At 49.4% G+C, this 17,921-nt stretch overlaps 1 protein-coding gene across 1 annotated transcript in view; it reads left to right on the forward strand.

The window, feature by feature from the left end:
• The first annotated feature begins 1,315 nt into the window (after positions 1–1,315).
• Positions 1,316–17,921, forward strand: part of LOC117362746 (amine oxidase [flavin-containing] A-like) — a 147,449-nt gene continuing 130,843 nt past the window's right edge. Inside the window, exon 1 of the mRNA XM_033949651.1 lies at positions 1,316–1,508. Within this exon, the coding sequence (XP_033805542.1) occupies positions 1,502–1,508 (7 nt within the window). The 5' untranslated portion in view covers positions 1,316–1,501. The remainder of the gene's footprint in view (positions 1,509–17,921) is intronic.

Here is a 17,921-nt window from a genome sequence, read left to right on the forward strand (position 1 = left end):
AGTGAAAGAAATGGAATGAGAAGACCTTATCTTAGAGTATTCTTTTGAAAGACTGATCCAGGGCAAGCAGTGGCTCCCCCCATGTCTTTCTCAATAACAGACTATGGACTTTTCCTCCAGGAACTTGTCCAAACCTTTCTTATAACCAGCTAAGCTAACCGTTCTTACCACAACCTCTGGCAATGTTTAGCAAATTGCCTCTTATATATGCGAGGGTAAATCAAAAAGTAAAAGCAAAATAGATTTAACGGCTTTAATAGAACTAACTGTGAGCAATTGAACATATCACTTTTCCACACAGTCCCCAAGCAAGACGACGCATTTGTTGTATCGTTCAACTAGCTTCTGCATTCCTGCTGAGAAGACGTTTTCCGGCTGCTTCTGAAACTAGGTGAGCACTGCTTCCTTTACTTCATCGTGCTTTGTCTTTTGCTCTCCAGGTCGCAATTCTCTCCAGAATACTCGGATCTTCTTCATACCCTCTCAGGAACTGGGTCGTAACCTCCACACGCTTTGGCTTGTGCAGATCAGACAGCTGTTTGGGAATCCATTGTTCGCAGACTTTCCTGTATCCCATGTCATCCTGCATTATGGCAAATGCAGATCCATAGCTGATATCCCAATCTGCAGCCAATTGAGACACCGTTTATCTGTTGGTCTTCTATAATCAAGGCATCTGCCCTGTCAAATGTGCTCTCCTGTGCGTGATGTTGATGGGCGACCAGAACGACCATCGTCCATTAGATCTGTTCTTCCCGCTTTAAACCTTTTTTCTCCATTCATAAACATTTTGTTGATTTATGGTGCTCTGCCACACTGAGTCAATATCCGACAGTGAATTTCCACCGTTTCGCTCCCTCTGCCCATAGAAAGCACACTACTGCACGTTCTTCGATGATGCAATCTTGCAATGGAACGTCCATGTTTCTGACCTCGTGGCTGCCACACGACTAAAGGCCGAGCGCTGCATTGTGCATGGATGAACTATCCAACAGGCAATGCACAAGTACATATTGTGATAGGAATCTGGCTAGCCCTACTAGAAACAGGGAGAAAGTCCCTGTAAGCCCTATTAAAAACCCTGTTACCAGGTATAGAAACATCCTGAACAGTGTAAAAATCCTGTGCACAACTTTAGAAAGGAGCCTGTCCCTTTAAGAGTGTCCAGCGCTCAGGCTGACATTGAGAATGCAGGGCCCTTTAAGAGTTTGTCTTTCCCTGCTAGGAGGGGGCGTGGCTGGTTGCCGGGGCTCCCATTTACTGAGCTTTCCTTGTCAGCTAGGGAAGAGAGACAACTAGAACAAACAGATGAATGGAAGTTGGGAAGGAAGCCAGCCCTTCCAGCTGAACCAGGGCCAGCTCAAGGCAGTTTCTCTGAGGACATGGGAAATGGAGGAAACTGGAAGCCAGCCATACCAAACCAGTCTCAGAAGCCCAGTCTGAGGACTATGATATGGAGTGCTAAGAGGAATATGTTTTGCCTGACTGGGAAGAACAGCTGATGGACTGTGAGTAGGCTGTTAGGCCAAGCAGTTTTTCCTCACTGGAGTTTTGCATTTTGGCCTTTTGTTTTAAAGCCTTCCAGAGTATTATGCTGGGGCATTACGGGGTTCTAGCTACCCCCAGGAACAGTAGAAACCAGAAGCTGAAAGTTGTGAGTTGTGTGTTTATTTTTGGAGCAGCTTGGGGCACTGCTCTGAGTTGTGGTTGGGGGTGAAGAAGTAAAACCTGAGCCTGACTTTTGGGAGGGCGGCAACACCTGTGGTCTACAGGTCTATCTCCTCCCAGCCTGTTGGGGATTCGGCTCTACCCAGCAGGGCCACAGCCAGAGCCAGGGAGATTGTTTTCCAAAGGAGAAGTGTTTGTCTGCTGCACTGTTTTGTTAGGCCCCAGATTGAGGCCAGAAGGAAAAGTTTTGGACTTTTGTATATGGACTGGACTAAGTCTAAAGCACGGCTTGTACTAAAGTGGAACTTACTTGTTTCCTAATTAGAATGAACTGAATTCATAGAAGCCTTTTTCTTTTTGCTCGTGCCATTTCTGCAATTGTGTTTGAAGTTTGTTTACCATTAAAGTGTTTGGCCTTATTCAACCAGGGAAATCTCAGTATACAATTCTTGGGAGGCACTGAAGGCTGTGTTCCACCACCTTCCTTCTAACTCCGGGACTGGGATTCAGAGGGGCAACTAGGCCTAGCCAGGATCCTGTCCCAAAATATGTTGCATTTTGCTCGCTCCGTTCCGGTTATCGTATAATTTAACAATTGCCTTTCATTTTTGATTCGCCCTCGTATAAAACCAAATTTATGTATAAGTATGGAGGGTGGGTCTATATCATTGTGCCGAGGTGGTGCCTATTCAATAAATCATTTATAGAATACCAGCATAGCAGGCCAAATACATGCTGATAATTAGGTGCAAGTAGCCACAGAGCTATTTATATGACTCCACCTAAATTGCCTGCAATACGAGATACATTTTTGATATTTTCCATGTTATTGCAGACAATAATCTAATTGCTACTATCAAGAAGACTAAGGCCATGATAAAAGGTGGTGGTGGGTGCCATGTTAGTGGGGGTGCCAGCACCCGTCGTCCTCTCTGCAACGCCTCTTCCCACGTCTCCCCTTGCCACGCGCGTGCTCCCTTCCTCTTTACCTCTGGTGCTCCTCGCGACCGCATCATCTCTCCCACTGATTTTGTCGCGGCTGGACTACTGCAATGCCGTGTACCTGGGAATAACTAAGACCAGGTGCAGGGCTCTGAAGGTACGCAGCTAGACTGATAACTGGAGAATCAAGATATGAGCATATCACTCCATATCTCCGACAATTGCATTGGCTGCCAGTTGTATTTAAAATTCAATACGAAGCAATTATGTTATGTCACCAATTTCTATATGGTACAATCCCTGAATTTTTAAAGAGTTTGATGTCTGGGTATCAAACATTAAGATCATTGCGCTAACAAAGGCTAACCCTAAATACGTGGAAACAAAGGCCATGACTTTTACATGTGCAGGGGTTACAGTTGTGGAATAGCCTTGTTGGTCAAATTTGAAAATGTAGAAACAGGAACTCGTTCAGGAAAATGTTAAAAACACAACTATTTTGTAGAAGCATTTCTTTGAGCAATTGACCTTATGTAAGGATTGAATCTGTTTGTTTTTGTTCCTATCTTGTTCTGATTTTTATAATATTTTACGTATGTAACTTATTGTAAACTGTTTTGGAAAAAAATTTTAAAAAAATTTTAAAAAAATAAAATTTTAAATTTTTTAAAAATTTATTTTCAAAACTAATACAAAGTGCCAAGAATTGTACAGACATTAATAATCAACATAAGCACTTAAATTCTATCAATAACAATGCAGAAGAAAAATATCCCTCTCCTCCCATCCAACAATTTAATCAAGAAATAAACCAAAAAGATTCCCCCCCCCCGTCCCATCCTGGATATGTATAGAAATAAACAAAAATAAAATTAAAGACAACTATGTTGAAGTAACAAAGGATGTCAACGGGCCCCAAACCAAATTTAAAAAATTGCTATGCCCGAATATATCAGCATTCATCTTTGTAATTTAAAAAATAAATAAATAAATATCAGTTCTGGATGCTGTGCATAGGAAGTGAAGTCAGTGGGAGAGCTGATGGGGTCGTGAGGAGCACATTGAAGTTCTCGTTGCTCATGGCGGTGAACAACTGGAGGTACGGGGAAGGGAAGGGAAGAGGGGTGCCCATGCGACAGGGGGGGGGGAGATCGGAGAAGAAGTGGGGAGGATAGAGATGAGGGCAGTGGAAGGGTGCCACTGCCCCGGGCACCTCCCATCCTTGCTATGCCACTGGTGGTGTGCCCCGCTGTACTTTGTGGCAGAATGAACGATGAGGGCAGAGCGGATTTACTCTGGATTGGGAAGGGAGGAGTAACGTTGCCAATCTTTGCAAATAACCAACGGTGATGGGACAATTGCGCGCCAGACACCAGTGCGCCAACAATCGAGCGCTGACCATTCAGCGCAAGACACCAGCGTGCCGCGGGAAAACGTAGTTTTAAAGAGCTCCGACGGGGTGTGTGGGGGGAACCCCCCACTTTACTGCATACTGTTCGTGCTGCGTTGGGAGGGGTGTGAGGGATGCAACCCCCCCACATTATAGAGAAAATGGAACTTTTTCCCAAAAAAATCAGAAAAAGTTCTGTTTTCTTTATAATGGAGGGTTCCAACCCCCCAACCCCCCCCCCCCAACAGCAGCGCAAACACTATGCAGTAAAGTGCGGGGGTTCCCCACTCACACCCCGCTTCGGAGCTCTTTAAAATTAAGTTTTCTTGCGGCACGCTGGTGTCTCGCGCTGAATTGTCAGCGCGCTGGTGTGTTGCGCACGACTGACTATGAACCATAACCAACATAGAGGGTCCCTTTCTCTTCAATCGGTCAAATTGCCCCATGACATCTTCCAGTTTTACCGAGATTTGTTTCCGTTTTTCTGATTCATCACCGTTGAATTCCATTTCTGACAATGAATTCTCTCCTACATCTTCCCCGGTAAAGACCGAAGCAAAGAATTCTTCTAATCTCTCTACTGTAGCCCCTCGGTCATCTAGCGCAGTGTTCTTCAAACAACGGTCCGTGGACCGGTGCCGGTCCACAGGGCTGGCACGTGCATCAGGCCCAAAACAGTGTTCTTCAACCGCCGGTCTACGGTGTGATCGATGCGGCGTTATCTTCGAGCCGGCTCCCTCTTCCTCACTGATTTAGTGCACAAAGCCATGGGCAGTGGCTCCTACGCGCGTCATGTGCCTGAACCGGAAGCCTTCTCTCTGACGTTACAACGTCAGAGGGAAGGCTTCCAGATGAGGCACGGGACATGCAAGGAGCCGCTGCCCACGGCTTTGTGCACTGCGTCAGTAAGGAAGAGGGAGCCAGCCTGAAGATAACACCGGTGTTGGCATAAAATGGCCAGGTGGGAGCAGGCCAGAAGGTAAGGCATAGCATGGAGGGAAGGAGACAACAAAGGGAGGGGGAGAATGACAAATCATGGGCTGCATACGAAGGGGTTTCGTCAGTCGTAAGGCGGAAGTCATTATGCCATTGTATAGATCCATGGTGAGGCCCCACCTGGAGTACTGTGTGCAATTCTGGAGGCCGCATTATCGCAAGGATGTGCTGAGACTGGAGTCGGTGCAAAGAATGGCCACCCGGATGGTCTCGGGACTCAAGGATCTACCATACGAAAAACGGCTTGACAAATTACAGCTATACTCGCTCGAGGAGCGCAGAGAGAGGGGAGACATGATCAAGACGTTCAAGTATCTTACGGGCCGCATCGAGGTGGAGGAAGATATCTTCTTTTTCAAGGGTCCCACGACAACAAGAGGGCATCCGTGGAAAATCAGGGGCGGGAAACTACGAGGTGACACCAGGAAAATTCTTTTTCACTGAAAGAGTGGTTGATCGCTGGAATAGTCTTCCACTACAGGTGATTGAGGCCAGCAGCGTGCCTGATTTTAAGGCCAAATGGGATCGGCACATGGGATCTATTCACAGGGCAAAGGTAGGGGAGGGACATTAGGGTGGGCAGACTAGATGGGCCGTGGGCCCTTATCTGCCGTCTATTTCTATGTTTCTATGTTTATTTTTGAATTTAGTGATTGAATTATGTCAATTTTGAGAATTTACATCTGTTGTCAGTGTGCTTTGTGTAGTTTAATTTTGTGGTAAACCGTTATGTGTTGTTAATAAGATTATATTGTGTATCTGTGAAAAATGAATGGAAAAAATAGTGTTACAATTAGTACTATTATGGGGGCGGGGTCTGGGGTGGAGATTGGGTAGAGATGGGCGGGGTCAGAGGTGGAGATTGGATAGAGATGGGCGGGGTCTGGGGTGGAGATTGGGTAGAGATGGGCGGGGTCAGAGGTGGAGATTGGATAGAGATGGGCGGGGTCTGGGGTGGAGATTGGGTAGAGATGGGCGGGGTCTGGGGTGGAGATTGGGTAGAGATGGGCGGGGTCTGGGGTGGAGATTGGGTAGAGATGGGCGGGGTCTGGGGTGGAGATTGGGTAGAGATGGGCGGGGTCAGAGGTGGAGATTGGGTAGAGATGGGCGGGGGTCTGGGGTGGAGATTGGGTAGAGATGGGCGGGGTCAGAGGTGGAGATTGGATAGAGATGGGCGGGGGTCTGGGGTGGAGATTGGGTAGAGATGGGCGGGGTCTGGGGTGGAGATTGGGTAGAGATGGGCGGGGTCTGGGGTGGAGATTGGGTAGAGATGGGCGGGGTCTGGGGTGGAGATTGGGTAGAGATGGGCGGGGTCTGGGGTGGAGATTGGGTAGAGATGGGCGGGGTCAGAGGTGGAGATTGGATAGAGATGGGCGGGGTCTGGGGTGGAGATTGGGTAGAGATGGGCGGGGTCTGGGGTGGAGATTGGGTAGAGATGGGCGGGGTCTGGGGTGGAGATTGGGTAGAGATGGGCGGGGTCTGGGGTGGAGATTGGGTAGAGATGGGCGGGGTCAGGGGTGGAGATTGGGTAGAGATGGGAGGGGTCTGGGGTGGAGATTGGGTAGAGATGGGCGGGGTCTGGGGTGGAGATTGGGTAGAGATGGGCGGGGTCAGGGTGGAGAGATTGGGTAGAGATGGGAGGGGTCTGGGGTGGAGATTGGGTAGAGATGGGCGGGGTCTGGGGTGGAGATTGGGTAGAGATGGGCGGGGTCAGAGGTGGAGATTGGATAGAGATGGGCGGGGTCTGGGGTGGAGATTGGGTAGAGATGGGCGGGGTCTGGGGTGGAGATTGGGTAGAGATGGGCGGGGTCTGGGGTGGAGATTGGGTAGAGATGGGCGGGGTCTGGGGTGGAGATTGGGTAGAGATGGGCGGGGTCAGGGGTGGAGATTGGGTAGAGATGGGAGGGGGTCAGGGGTGGAGATTGGGTAGAGATGGGCGGGGTCTGGGGGTGGAGATTGGGTAGAGATGGGCGGGGTCTGGGGTGGAGATTGGGTAGGGATGGGCGGGGTCAGAGGTGGAGATTGGATAGAGATGGGCGGGGTCTGGGGTGGAGATTGGGTAGAGATGGGCGGGGTCTGGGGTGGAGATTGGGTAGAGATGGGCGGGGTCTGGGGTGGAGATTGGGTAGAGATGGCCGGGGTCTGGGGTGGAGATTGGGTAGAGATGGGCGGGGTCTGGGGTGGAGATTGGGTAGAGATGGGCGGGGTCAGAGGTGGAGATTGGATAGAGATGGGCGGGGTCAGAGGTGGAGATTGGGTAGAGATGGGCGGGGTCTGGGGTGGAGATTGGGTAGAGATGGGCGGGGTCAGAGGTGGAGATTGGATAGAGATGGGCGGGGTCAGAGGTGGAGATTGGGTAGAGATGGGCGGGGTCTGGGGTGGAGATTGGGTAGAGATGGGCGGGTCAGAGGTGGAGATTGGGTAGAGATGGGCGGGGGTCTGGGGTGGAGATTGGGTAGAGATGGGCGGGGTCTGGGGTGGAGATTGGGTCGAGATGGGCGGGGTCTGGGGTGGAGATTGGGTCGAGATGGGCGGGGTCTGGGGTGGAGATTGGGTCGAGATGGGCGGGGTCTGGGGTGGAGATTGGATAGAGATGGGCGGGTCTGGGGTGGAGATTGGGTAGAGATGGGCGGGGTCTGGGGTGGAGATTGGGTAGAGATGGGCGGGGTCTGGGGTGGAGATTGGGTAGAGATGGGCGGGGTCAGAGGTGGAGATTGGATAGAGATGGGCGGGGTCAGAGGTGGAGATTGGATAGAGATGGGCGGGGTCTGGGGGTGGAGATTGGGTAGAGATGGGCGGGGTCTGGGGTGGAGATTGGGTAGAGATGGGGCGGGGTCTGGGGTGGAGATTGGGTAGAGATGGGCGGGGTCAGAGGTGGAGATTGGATAGAGATGGCGGGGTCTGGGGTGGAGATTGGGGTAGAGATGGGCGGGGTCTGGGGTGGAGATTGGGTAGAGATGGGCGGGGTCTGGGGTGGAGATTGGGTAGAGATGGGCGGGGTCTGGGGTGGAGATTGGGTAGAGATGGGGCGGGGTCTGGGGTGGAGATTGGGTAGAGATGGGCCGGGGTCAGAGGTGGAGATTGGATAGAGATGGGCGGGGTCTGGGGTGGAGATTGGGTAGAGATGGGCGGGGGTCTGGGGTGGAGATTGGGTAGAGATGGGCGGGGTCTGGGGTGGAGATTGGGTAGAGATGGCGGGGTCTGGGGTGGAGATTGGGTAGAGATGGGCGGGGTCAGAGGTGGAGATTGGGTAGAGATGGGCGGGGTCTGGGTGGAGATTGGGTAGAGATGGGCGGGGTCTGGGGTGGAGGATTGGGTAGAGATGGGCGGGGTCTGGGGTGGAGATTGGGTAGAGATGGGCGGGGTCTGGGGTGGAGATTGGGTAGAGATGGGCGGGGTCTGGGGTGGAGATTGGGTAGAGATGGGCGGGGTCAGAGGTGGAGATTGGGTAGAGATGGGCGGGGTCTGGGGTGGAGATTGGGTAGAGATGGGCGGGGTCAGAGGTGGAGATTGGATAGAGATGGGCGGGGTCTGGGGTGGAGATTGGGTAGAGATGGGCGGGGTCTGGGGTGGAGATTGGGTAGAGATGGGCGGGGTCTGGGGTGGAGATTGGGTAGAGATGGGCGGGGTCTGGGGTGGAGATTGGGTAGAGATGGGCGGGGTCTGGGGTGGAGATTGGGTAGAGATGGGCGGGGTCAGAGGTGGAGATTGGATAGAGATGGGCGGGGTCTGGGGTGGAGATTGGGTAGAGATGGGCGGGGTCAGAGGTGGAGATTGGATAGAGATGGGCGGGGTCTGGGTGGAGATTGGGTAGAGATGGGCGGGGTCTGGGGTGGAGATTGGGTAGAGATGGGCGGGGTCTGGGGTGGAGATTGGATAGAGATGGGCGGGGTCTGGGGTGGAGATTGGATAGAGATGGGAGGGGTCTGGGGTGGAGATTGGATAGAGATGGGCGGGGTCTGGGGTGGAGATTGGGTAGAGATGGGAGGGGTCTGGGGTGGAGATTGGGTAGAGATGGGAGGGGTCTGGGGTGGAGATTGGGTAGAGATGGGAGGGGTCTGGGGTGGAGATTGGGTAGAGATGGGCGGGGTCAGAGGTGGAGATTGGATAGAGATGGGCGGGGTCAGAGGTGGAGATTGGATAGAGATGGGCGGGGTCTGGGGTGGAGATTGGGTAGAGATGGGCGGGGTCTGGGGTGGAGATTGGGTAGAGATGGGCGGGGTCTGGGGTGGAGATTGGATAGAGATGGGCGGGGTCTGGGGTGGAGATTGGATAGAGATGGGCTGGGTCTGGGGTGGAGATTGGGTAGAGATGGGCGGGGTCTGGGGTGGAGATTGGATAGAGATGGGCGGGGTCTGGGGTGGAGATTGGATAGAGATGGGAGGGGTCTGGGGTGGAGATTGGATAGAGATGGGCGGGGTCTGGGGTGGAGATTGGATAGAGATGGGCGGGGTCTGGGGTGGAGATTGGGTAGAGATGGGCGGGGTCTGGGGTGGAGATTGGATAGAGATGGGCGGGGTCTGGGGTGGAGATTGGATAGAGATGGGAGGGGTCTGGGGTGGAGATTGGATAGAGATGGGCGGGGTCTGGGGTGGAGATTGGGTAGAGATGGGAGGGGTCTGGGGTGGAGATTGGGTAGAGATGGGAGGGGTCTGGGGTGGAGATTGGGTAGAGATGGGAGGGGTCTGGGGTGGAGATTGGGTAGAGATGGGAGGGGTCTGGGGTGGAGATTGGATAGAGATGGGCGGGGTCTGGGGTGGAGATTGGGTAGAGATGGGAGGGGTCTGGGGTGGAGATTGGGTAGAGATGGGAGGGGTCTGGGGTGGAGATTGGGTAGAGATGGGAGGGGTCTGGGGTGGAGATTGGATAGAGATGGGAGGGGTCTGGGGTGGAGATTGGATAGAGATGGGAGGGGTCTGGGGTGGAGATTGGATAGAGATGGGAGGGGTCTGGGGTGGAGATTGGGTAGAGATGGGAGGGGTCTGGGGTGGAGATTGGGTAGAGATGGGCGGGGTCTGGGGTGGAGATTGGGTAGAGATGGGCGGGGTCAGAGGTGGAGATTGGGTAGAGATGGGAGGGGTCTGGGGTGGAGATTGGATAGAGATGGGCGGGGTCTGGGGTGGAGATTGGGTAGAGATGGGAGGGGTCTGGGGTGGAGATTGGGTAGAGATGGGCGGGGTCAGAGGTGGAGATTGGGTAGAGATGGGCGGGGTCTGGGGTGGAGATTGGATAGAGATGGGCGGGGTCTGGGGTGGAGATTGGATAGAGATGGGCGGGGTCTGGGGTGGAGATTGGGTAGAGATGGGAGGGGTCTGGGGTGGAGATTGGGTAGAGATGGGCGGGGTCTGGGGTGGAGATTGGGTAGAGATGGGCGGGGTCTGGCCGGTCCATAGGTGTAAAAAGGTTGAAAAACACTGGTCTAGCGGTCCAACTGATTCTTTTACCAGCTCTTGCTTCTAATATACTTAACAAAGGTTTTTCTGTGTGTTTTTGTCTCCGACACAATCTTCTTTTCAAGGTCTCTCTTTTTCTTCCTTATCAGTTCCTTGCATTTGATTTGCCATTCCTTATACTGTTTCCTATTATCTTCAGTCGGACACTTTTTCCACATTCTGAAGGCTTTTCTTTTAGCTCTTAATAGCTTTCTTTACCTCACTTATTAACCACACTGGCTGCCATTTGGTATTCCTTCCTCCTTTTTCTAATACATGGAATATATCTGGTCTGGGCTTCCAGGATGGTCTTATTGAATAGCATCCATGCCTGATGTCAAGTTTTGACTTTATAGCAGCTGCTCCTCACATTTTTACTATTCTCTTCATGTTGTCATAGTTTCCTTTCTTAAAGTTAAATTCTACTGTATTGGATTTCCTGTGTGTACTTTCTCCAGAGAATATTACATTACATTACATTACATTAGTGATTTCGATTCCGCCATTACCTTGCGGTTCAAGGCGGATTACATTCAAACTAAAAACAAGAATTACATTCAAAATTTTAAAGAATAGAATAAGTGATGATATAAAATATTCAAGGTAATAAAAAAAACAAACGTAGGGTAAAGAGTTACCAACGGGAAGTAGAGGTCTTTAGGAGATAAGAGTAGGGTTCAATCTGATGATGTTATGATCTGAAGTGAGAAAGAAGAGGAGAACCCAGTTCCATAGCTAAGGTTGGACCCAAAGACCCTTGTCAGTATAGGAGTCTTGAAAAAGATGAACCCCCATGGGTTCAGAGGTAGTATATTGTATATAAAGTTGGGGCTTTTCTCCCTGGAAAAGCGGAGACTTAGAGGAGACAAGATAGAAACCTTCAAGATCATGAAGGGTATAGAAAAAATAGACAGGGACAGACTTTTCAAATTAAGGGGAACCACACGTACAAGGGGACACTCAGAGAAATTGAAAGGGGAGAGGTTTAGATCAAACGCCAGGAAGTTCTTCTTCACACAGAGGGTGGTGGATACATGGAATGCGCTGCTGGAGGATGTAGTAAGCAGGAGCACGCTACAGGGTTTCAAAGAATCTTTGGATAGGTACTTGGAGGACAAAGGGATAGAAGGGTACAGATAAGAATAGAGGTAGAGGTAAGTTATAAAATTAGTCAGGGACCACTGTTTCAGGCAATAGGCCTGATGGGCCGCCACGGGAGCGGACCACTGAGCAAGATGGACCTATGGTCTGCCTCAGCGGAGGCAACTCTTATGTTCTTATGTTCTCAAAGGGTGGTGTCATGAGTTCTTTGAGTAAGGTGCCACAAGACGGGGGAGAGGCCCGTATGGCGGTAGAGGGACCCAGATCCTGCTGAGGAAGCTCAGGTGATGGATCAGACATAAGGATAGTTATTGAAAAAAATAAAGAACCCCAACGATAATCATCCAATTAGTGATAAAAAATGGGAAACATTGTTAAACATTGAGCATCATTGAATATTAACCAGTAGTTAAAAATACTTTCACATCTTTATTTAATTCTCAGTATTAAAATTTCAACATTTAAAACACATAATAGGACAATAAACAACATCAAATACAAATACAATATAAATATGGATATATAAATAGCAAAATAGAAAATGAATAGGAAGAATGGACAGAAGGAGTTACAGGGTATGCTCTATCCAGGGCTCAAAAGAGATCACACAACATAAAGGTGAGCAAATATTAGCTGAAACATCCAGGAAAGTTAATAGAAGAGCAACCCAAACATCCAAGAATCAATCAGTTCATAAAGCATGACATAGTTCAAGTCCACTCGAAGATTAAAAGTGCTGATGTGTAGTGATAACTTCAGAGCTGTGCAAAATCATGTGCAAAATCATTCCAGTTCAGCCCAAAGCTATACAGAAATCAGTTCAAGCGTGAAAGAATGTGGTAAAATAAAGTGATCGCAAATCGATCGGTGCACAATCGGTTTGCATAGTGAATCTAGCCCTTTGTCTCTATATGGACATAAGCCCGTCTTCTCTTTTCCCTGACTAAAGTTACGACAGAGTTATGCTCACGGCATCCAGCAAGGCCTTCTCTGTCTATGCTAGCAGTAAGAAGTCAAACAAGTCAGACTTCTGGTCACTATAGCAACCTTAATTCAGTTCTGAAAGGAAGACAAGACCAGCAACCCGTGCGGGAACAGTGGGTGGTTTAAACAAGGGAGACGTGTGAGGGTATCTTTGGACTCTCTCTCTCTTTTTAAACCGCCGTGGCCGTGTGCCCAAGTAGGGGGATGCGTAGCGCGCAGGAGGCCAGGCTTCCTTCGCGAGCATTGGGGGGTTCCCGAAGATGCTTCACACCAAAGCAGCTCAGTTTCTCGACTGTCAACTCCTGGCCCTGAACGAAATGCACAGTTCCAAGAATGGTTTTTCTATCAGACTTCAGAATATGGAACCCTTTACCGTCATTTATTAAGGAAGAAAAATCGGGAAGTAAATTTAAAGGGCTGTTAAAATGCTGGTTGTACAAGGATGCCTTTGAGACCTAATCATCGGATTCTCTTTTGACCCCGTTCGCTGCAGAAACTCGCTTTTCCTTTGTCTTAGGTTCTAAGAAATTTAAACAAAACAAAAAACTTTTAATTTCCTTTTTATTTTTTACTATACTATAAAAAAATTTTACCCTCCCTTTGTACTTACCTTCCATGTTAGTCCGTAATGTTCGTGTGGTTATCGTAGTTAATAACTAAGACCGTGTGTTTAATTGTAAATCGCTTTGAATTTATGATACAGTACTCCCCCGATATCCTGCGAATCTCGAAAAACTGCGGAATATGGTTTTTCATGGGGGAGCCTGAAGAGGGCAGCAGGAGAGGGCCTTATCCAATCGCGAACGACTGGGGGAACACGTTGCGCCCTTAGCATCAAAGCACTCTGAGCGGAGCATGCCGCAAAGGACTACCAATACCAGCACGACCCGCGACGCACCCTCCATCTTGCATGAGCGCTGCCAAACCGTCAACAGGACGCTAAAACCAGCCCTCCCGCCTCACTCCCATTGGTAGCCCCTTCTTGCCTCCACCCCCTTATCTTTCCCAGTCCCTTTGTCCGTCGACCTATCAATCAAGCGTTCGATCCCGTTAGCCGGCGAGAGTGAAGGAGGCGCAGGAAAAGGACACGAAAGCAGCCCTAAAAAAAAAAAAAAGACTAACGCCCGGGGAAAACAAAACGCGAAATAACACTCCGGGAACGTCTTTACAGGTTTCCATTCACTTCTCCTTGTCAGCGGTTCGCGGTCGGAAAATACCGCGAATGACCAGGACCGCAAACCGTCGACCATGAACAACCGGGCGAACACTGTATTGCGATGCATCAAAATTTTAATAAAACTTGAAAACTTGACCATAAACATATCCATATGCCCACTATCCTGTTTCCAAGAGACCAATCCAGATCCCAAGACGTTAGATTGCTTATCCCATAAATAAGAGGTGGACTGGGGGGTGGGGGAGAGGGGGGGGGTCGTCAGAATCTGTTTCCAACACAGAACAAAGCAGATCCTAAAGGCAGTGGCACCCCTCCCCCACCCTCTTCTCCACCTCCCACTCCTTCCTGACTCCCCCTTAATGTGTGTGTGTCCCCCTTTTCTTCCTCCGTGCCGTTTTAATTTTCCAGGTGCGAGCGACAGCGTGAACTTGCTGCCCGCGTCGTGTTGGCTATCTCTCCGATGCCACTTCCTAGGTGCGGGGCCCGGACGTGACGTCGGAGAAAGGCGACACCGGCGCGGGCAGCAAGTTTGTAATGCTGCTCGCGTAGGGAAAATGAAAGAGGTACGAGGGGAGAGGCCCACGCGCACGGCGGGGGAGGGGGGTCAAAGGAGCGGGAGGGGTGGAGAGGAGGATGGGGGTCTGCACCCCTTACAAAGACCGCGCCTGGAGCGGACCGCCACCCCACCCCTGCACCCCCCTTTCAGTATTCAGTTTCCGTGATTGTTAAATATGACGCGACACGATTGTTTTTCAGCCTAGAAGGGCCTCTGCCTCAGGAGGCTGAATCGTGTCGACGAATCATACAACATAGAGTTTCGTAATCTTCTCCGTAAAATCTGGTAGATATCCAATTCTGCGGTCAAACGAATCTGTCGCTGTCTCTGTTTCAGTTTACAGAGACAGCGAGTCGAGTCATATTTAACAAGGTAGGGAGAACGAGAGGGCACTCTCTAAAGTTGAAAGGGGATAGATTTCGTACAAATGCAAGGAAGTTCTTCTTCACCCAGAGAGTGGTAGAAAGCTGGAACGCTCTTCCGGAGGCTGTTATAGGGGAAAACACCCTCTAGGGACTCAAGACAAAGTAGATAAAGACAGGTTGTTCACCCTCTCCGAGGTAGGGAGAACGAGCGGACACTCTCTAAAGTTGAAAGGGGATAGATTTCGTACAAACGTAAGGAAGTTCTTCTTCACCCAGAGAGTGGTAGAAAACTGGAAAAACTCTTCCGTAGTCTGTCATAGGGGAAAACACCCTCCAGGGATTCAAGACAAAGTTACACAAGTTCCTGCTGAACCGGAATGTACTCAGGTAGGGCTAGTCTCATTTAGAGCACTGGCCTTTGACCTGGGGGCCGCCGCGTGAGCGGACTGCTGGGCACGATGGACCACTGGTCTGACCCAGCAGCGACAATTCTTATGTTCTTATGTTCTAAGAAAAGGAAACTGAACCCCGAATAGCCTTCGTTGTTTGTTTTCTGCTTCCACGGCTGTGAAGGTTGTGTTTCCTGTTTCTTGAGGCAGTGGTTAAAGCTACAGCCTCCGCACTCTGGGTTAGTGGGTTCAAACCCCCACTGCTCCTTGTGACCCTGGGCAACTCACTTAACCCCCCCCCCCCATTGCCCACCAGGACAGACATGGAAAAATGCTTGAGTACCTGAATAAATTCATGTAAACCGTTCTGAGCTCCCCCAGGAGAAAGGTATTGAATAAATAAATAGCTTTATATACAATAAGTTTATATCTTGAGGCAGGTGTAGGGAACTCCGGTCCTCGAGAGCCATAGTCCAGTCGAGTTTTCAGGATTTCCCCAATGAATACGCAGGAGATCTATTTGCATGCACTGCTTTCAATGCATATTCATTGGGGAAATCCTGAAAACTCAACTGGAATATGGCTCTCGAGGACCGGAGTTCCCTACCCCTGACATAGAGGGTTGAGGATGCCGATCCCAAGGTGAGAGGAGCTAGGAGTTGAAAATACTCTCAAAGAAGTGGGCTGACATTTATAGATGGTCCCTACTCTGAAGAGCTTACAATATAACTTGGACAGACAGACATAACATAGAGCAGGGGTAGGGAACTCCGGTCCTCGAGAGCCATAGTCCAGTCGGGTTTTCAGGATTTCTCCAATGAATACGCATGAGATCTATTTGCATGCACTGCTTTCAATGCATATTCATTGGGGAAATCTTGAAAACCCGACTGGAATACGGCTCCCTACCCCTGTCTTGGGGTATTCCTGTATGTTTTCTTTGGGATTTTTATATGTGTCCTATGATGCATTTTTAAATTCTTATTATTCATCTTGTTTTTCTTGGATCGAGAGTAAACATCCCTGCACTACAGTTAAGCAGAGAGCCAAACAAAGAATTCCAGTGGGAAAAAAAGAGTGACCAGTCTCTCACTTTTACTTTCCAAAAAATATTTATTTACAGAGTGGCTGAACAAAGAAAAGCTTACTGGAAGATGGACTGGAATGAAAGGGAGTCGCGCAGAGCCCGAGTCTGAGTCCTCAAGGCCCTCAACTCAATTGGGTTTTCAAGATTTCCACATTGAATATGCATGAGATCGATTTGCATACAATGGAATCGGTACATGCAAATCCATGCGTTTTCATGGTGGAGAGAGTGGCGCAGTGGTTAAAGCTACAGCCTCAGCACCCTGGGGTTGTGGGTTCAAATCCCACACTGCTCTTTGTGACCCTGGGCAAGTCACTTAATCCCCCCATTGCCCCAGGTACATTAGATAGATTGTGAGCCCCCTGGGACTTTAGTAAAATCTGGACCCCCCTGGACCCACCCCCCAGTCTCACCAAGTTCCACCCTTCCCACACCATTATGCCACAGTCCTACCTCCAGTCCCACCCATCCCGCTGCCTGCTCTCATCAGGCAGAAGGGCAGATGTGATGTAACGATGTCACATGCAGACACACATGACATCATCATCTGGCATCCACACATGCATGGATACCCTCCTGCTTGACACAATTTTGAGAAAGCTTTTCAGAATCCAAAGTGCCGGGTTTTGAAAAGCCGTCCAAACCCCGTCTGGTAACTCTAGACAGGAAAAATGCTTGAGTACCAGAATAAATTCATGCAAACCATTCAGAGCTCCCTGGGGAGAACAGTATCGAAAATTGAATAAATAGATAGATGGTTGGGTTTGGGTTGGTTTTTTTTTTTTTTTGTAAATCTTTATTAGTTTTCAGTTATTAACAGTGAATTTAAACATAAACGAATCAAACAAAAGCACTATAAATATGCAAATATAGATGGTTTTAAAAATAGCTGCTACCATTGCATGTCTGAAAAAGAAGAAGAAAAACACAGGGCTTCTAGGCTTTCCCTATTGAATGATCTATTTTTCATTTCTGAGGAGAGCTGTTCAAATGCAATATTCCAAAGGGTTAAACCTTGCAATCAAGGAACTGTCAATCTAGGCTAAGGAACTGGAACCTTCTCGTATTTAGGGGGAAAAGAGGCTCTGCTGCCAGCGACTGCGACCCCCTCAGATAATCCTCTATTCACCTCCTTTTCAACGGCCAATCTCTAGTGCTGTGCTATGATCACTAATCTGAATACTAGTGTTGCAGCTGCACTGATGGTGTGTGTGATATGTACTGTATAAATCAAGCACAGGCCCTGCGTGTGGCCGCCCACATTGACCACGACGCAGTCCACGCGGAGCAGTTTTGCATCGTGGCACTCCGCTGCTCACATGAAGTGCAACATAAAGATGTGAGATGCATGCTTATGTCTGAGTTTTTAAAACAAATTCTGCACCTTTACTGCCCTAGAAATGTCTGTCCTTTATTGCTGGTCTTTAGCAGACAAAAAAAAAAAATAAGGTGGAGGGTTTTATTTTTTCAGCATCAAGAGGGTTTCTAAGCATATGCTGCCCTCTAGTGGAACTGAGGCGATACAGCTCTGCTGCAGACTCATGTCTTCATGTGGGATAATTTTGCACAATGCATGACAGTAATGAACTTCACTCCTATGCCAGCCTTTTGAATTTACCGCTGATGCCAAATAAAGTCTCCCTCTGGAATTCTTTGCCTTTCTTACGGCTTTTGGCAGTCTATCTGGGTAAATGCTCTCAATTTAAATGCACAGATTGTGCCATCAAAGTAATAAGATATTGTCTCATTTTCATGTCTAGGAATCCTTTTTGCCCGGCGTTTGCTGTTGCAGGATGCTTCTTTGTGAAGCACAGTGAGAGGTTTTCAAATTGGT

The sequence above is a fragment of the Geotrypetes seraphini genome, chromosome 6 (genome assembly GCF_902459505.1).
Source record: "Geotrypetes seraphini chromosome 6, aGeoSer1.1, whole genome shotgun sequence".
Lineage (NCBI taxonomy): Eukaryota > Metazoa > Chordata > Amphibia > Gymnophiona > Dermophiidae > Geotrypetes > Geotrypetes seraphini.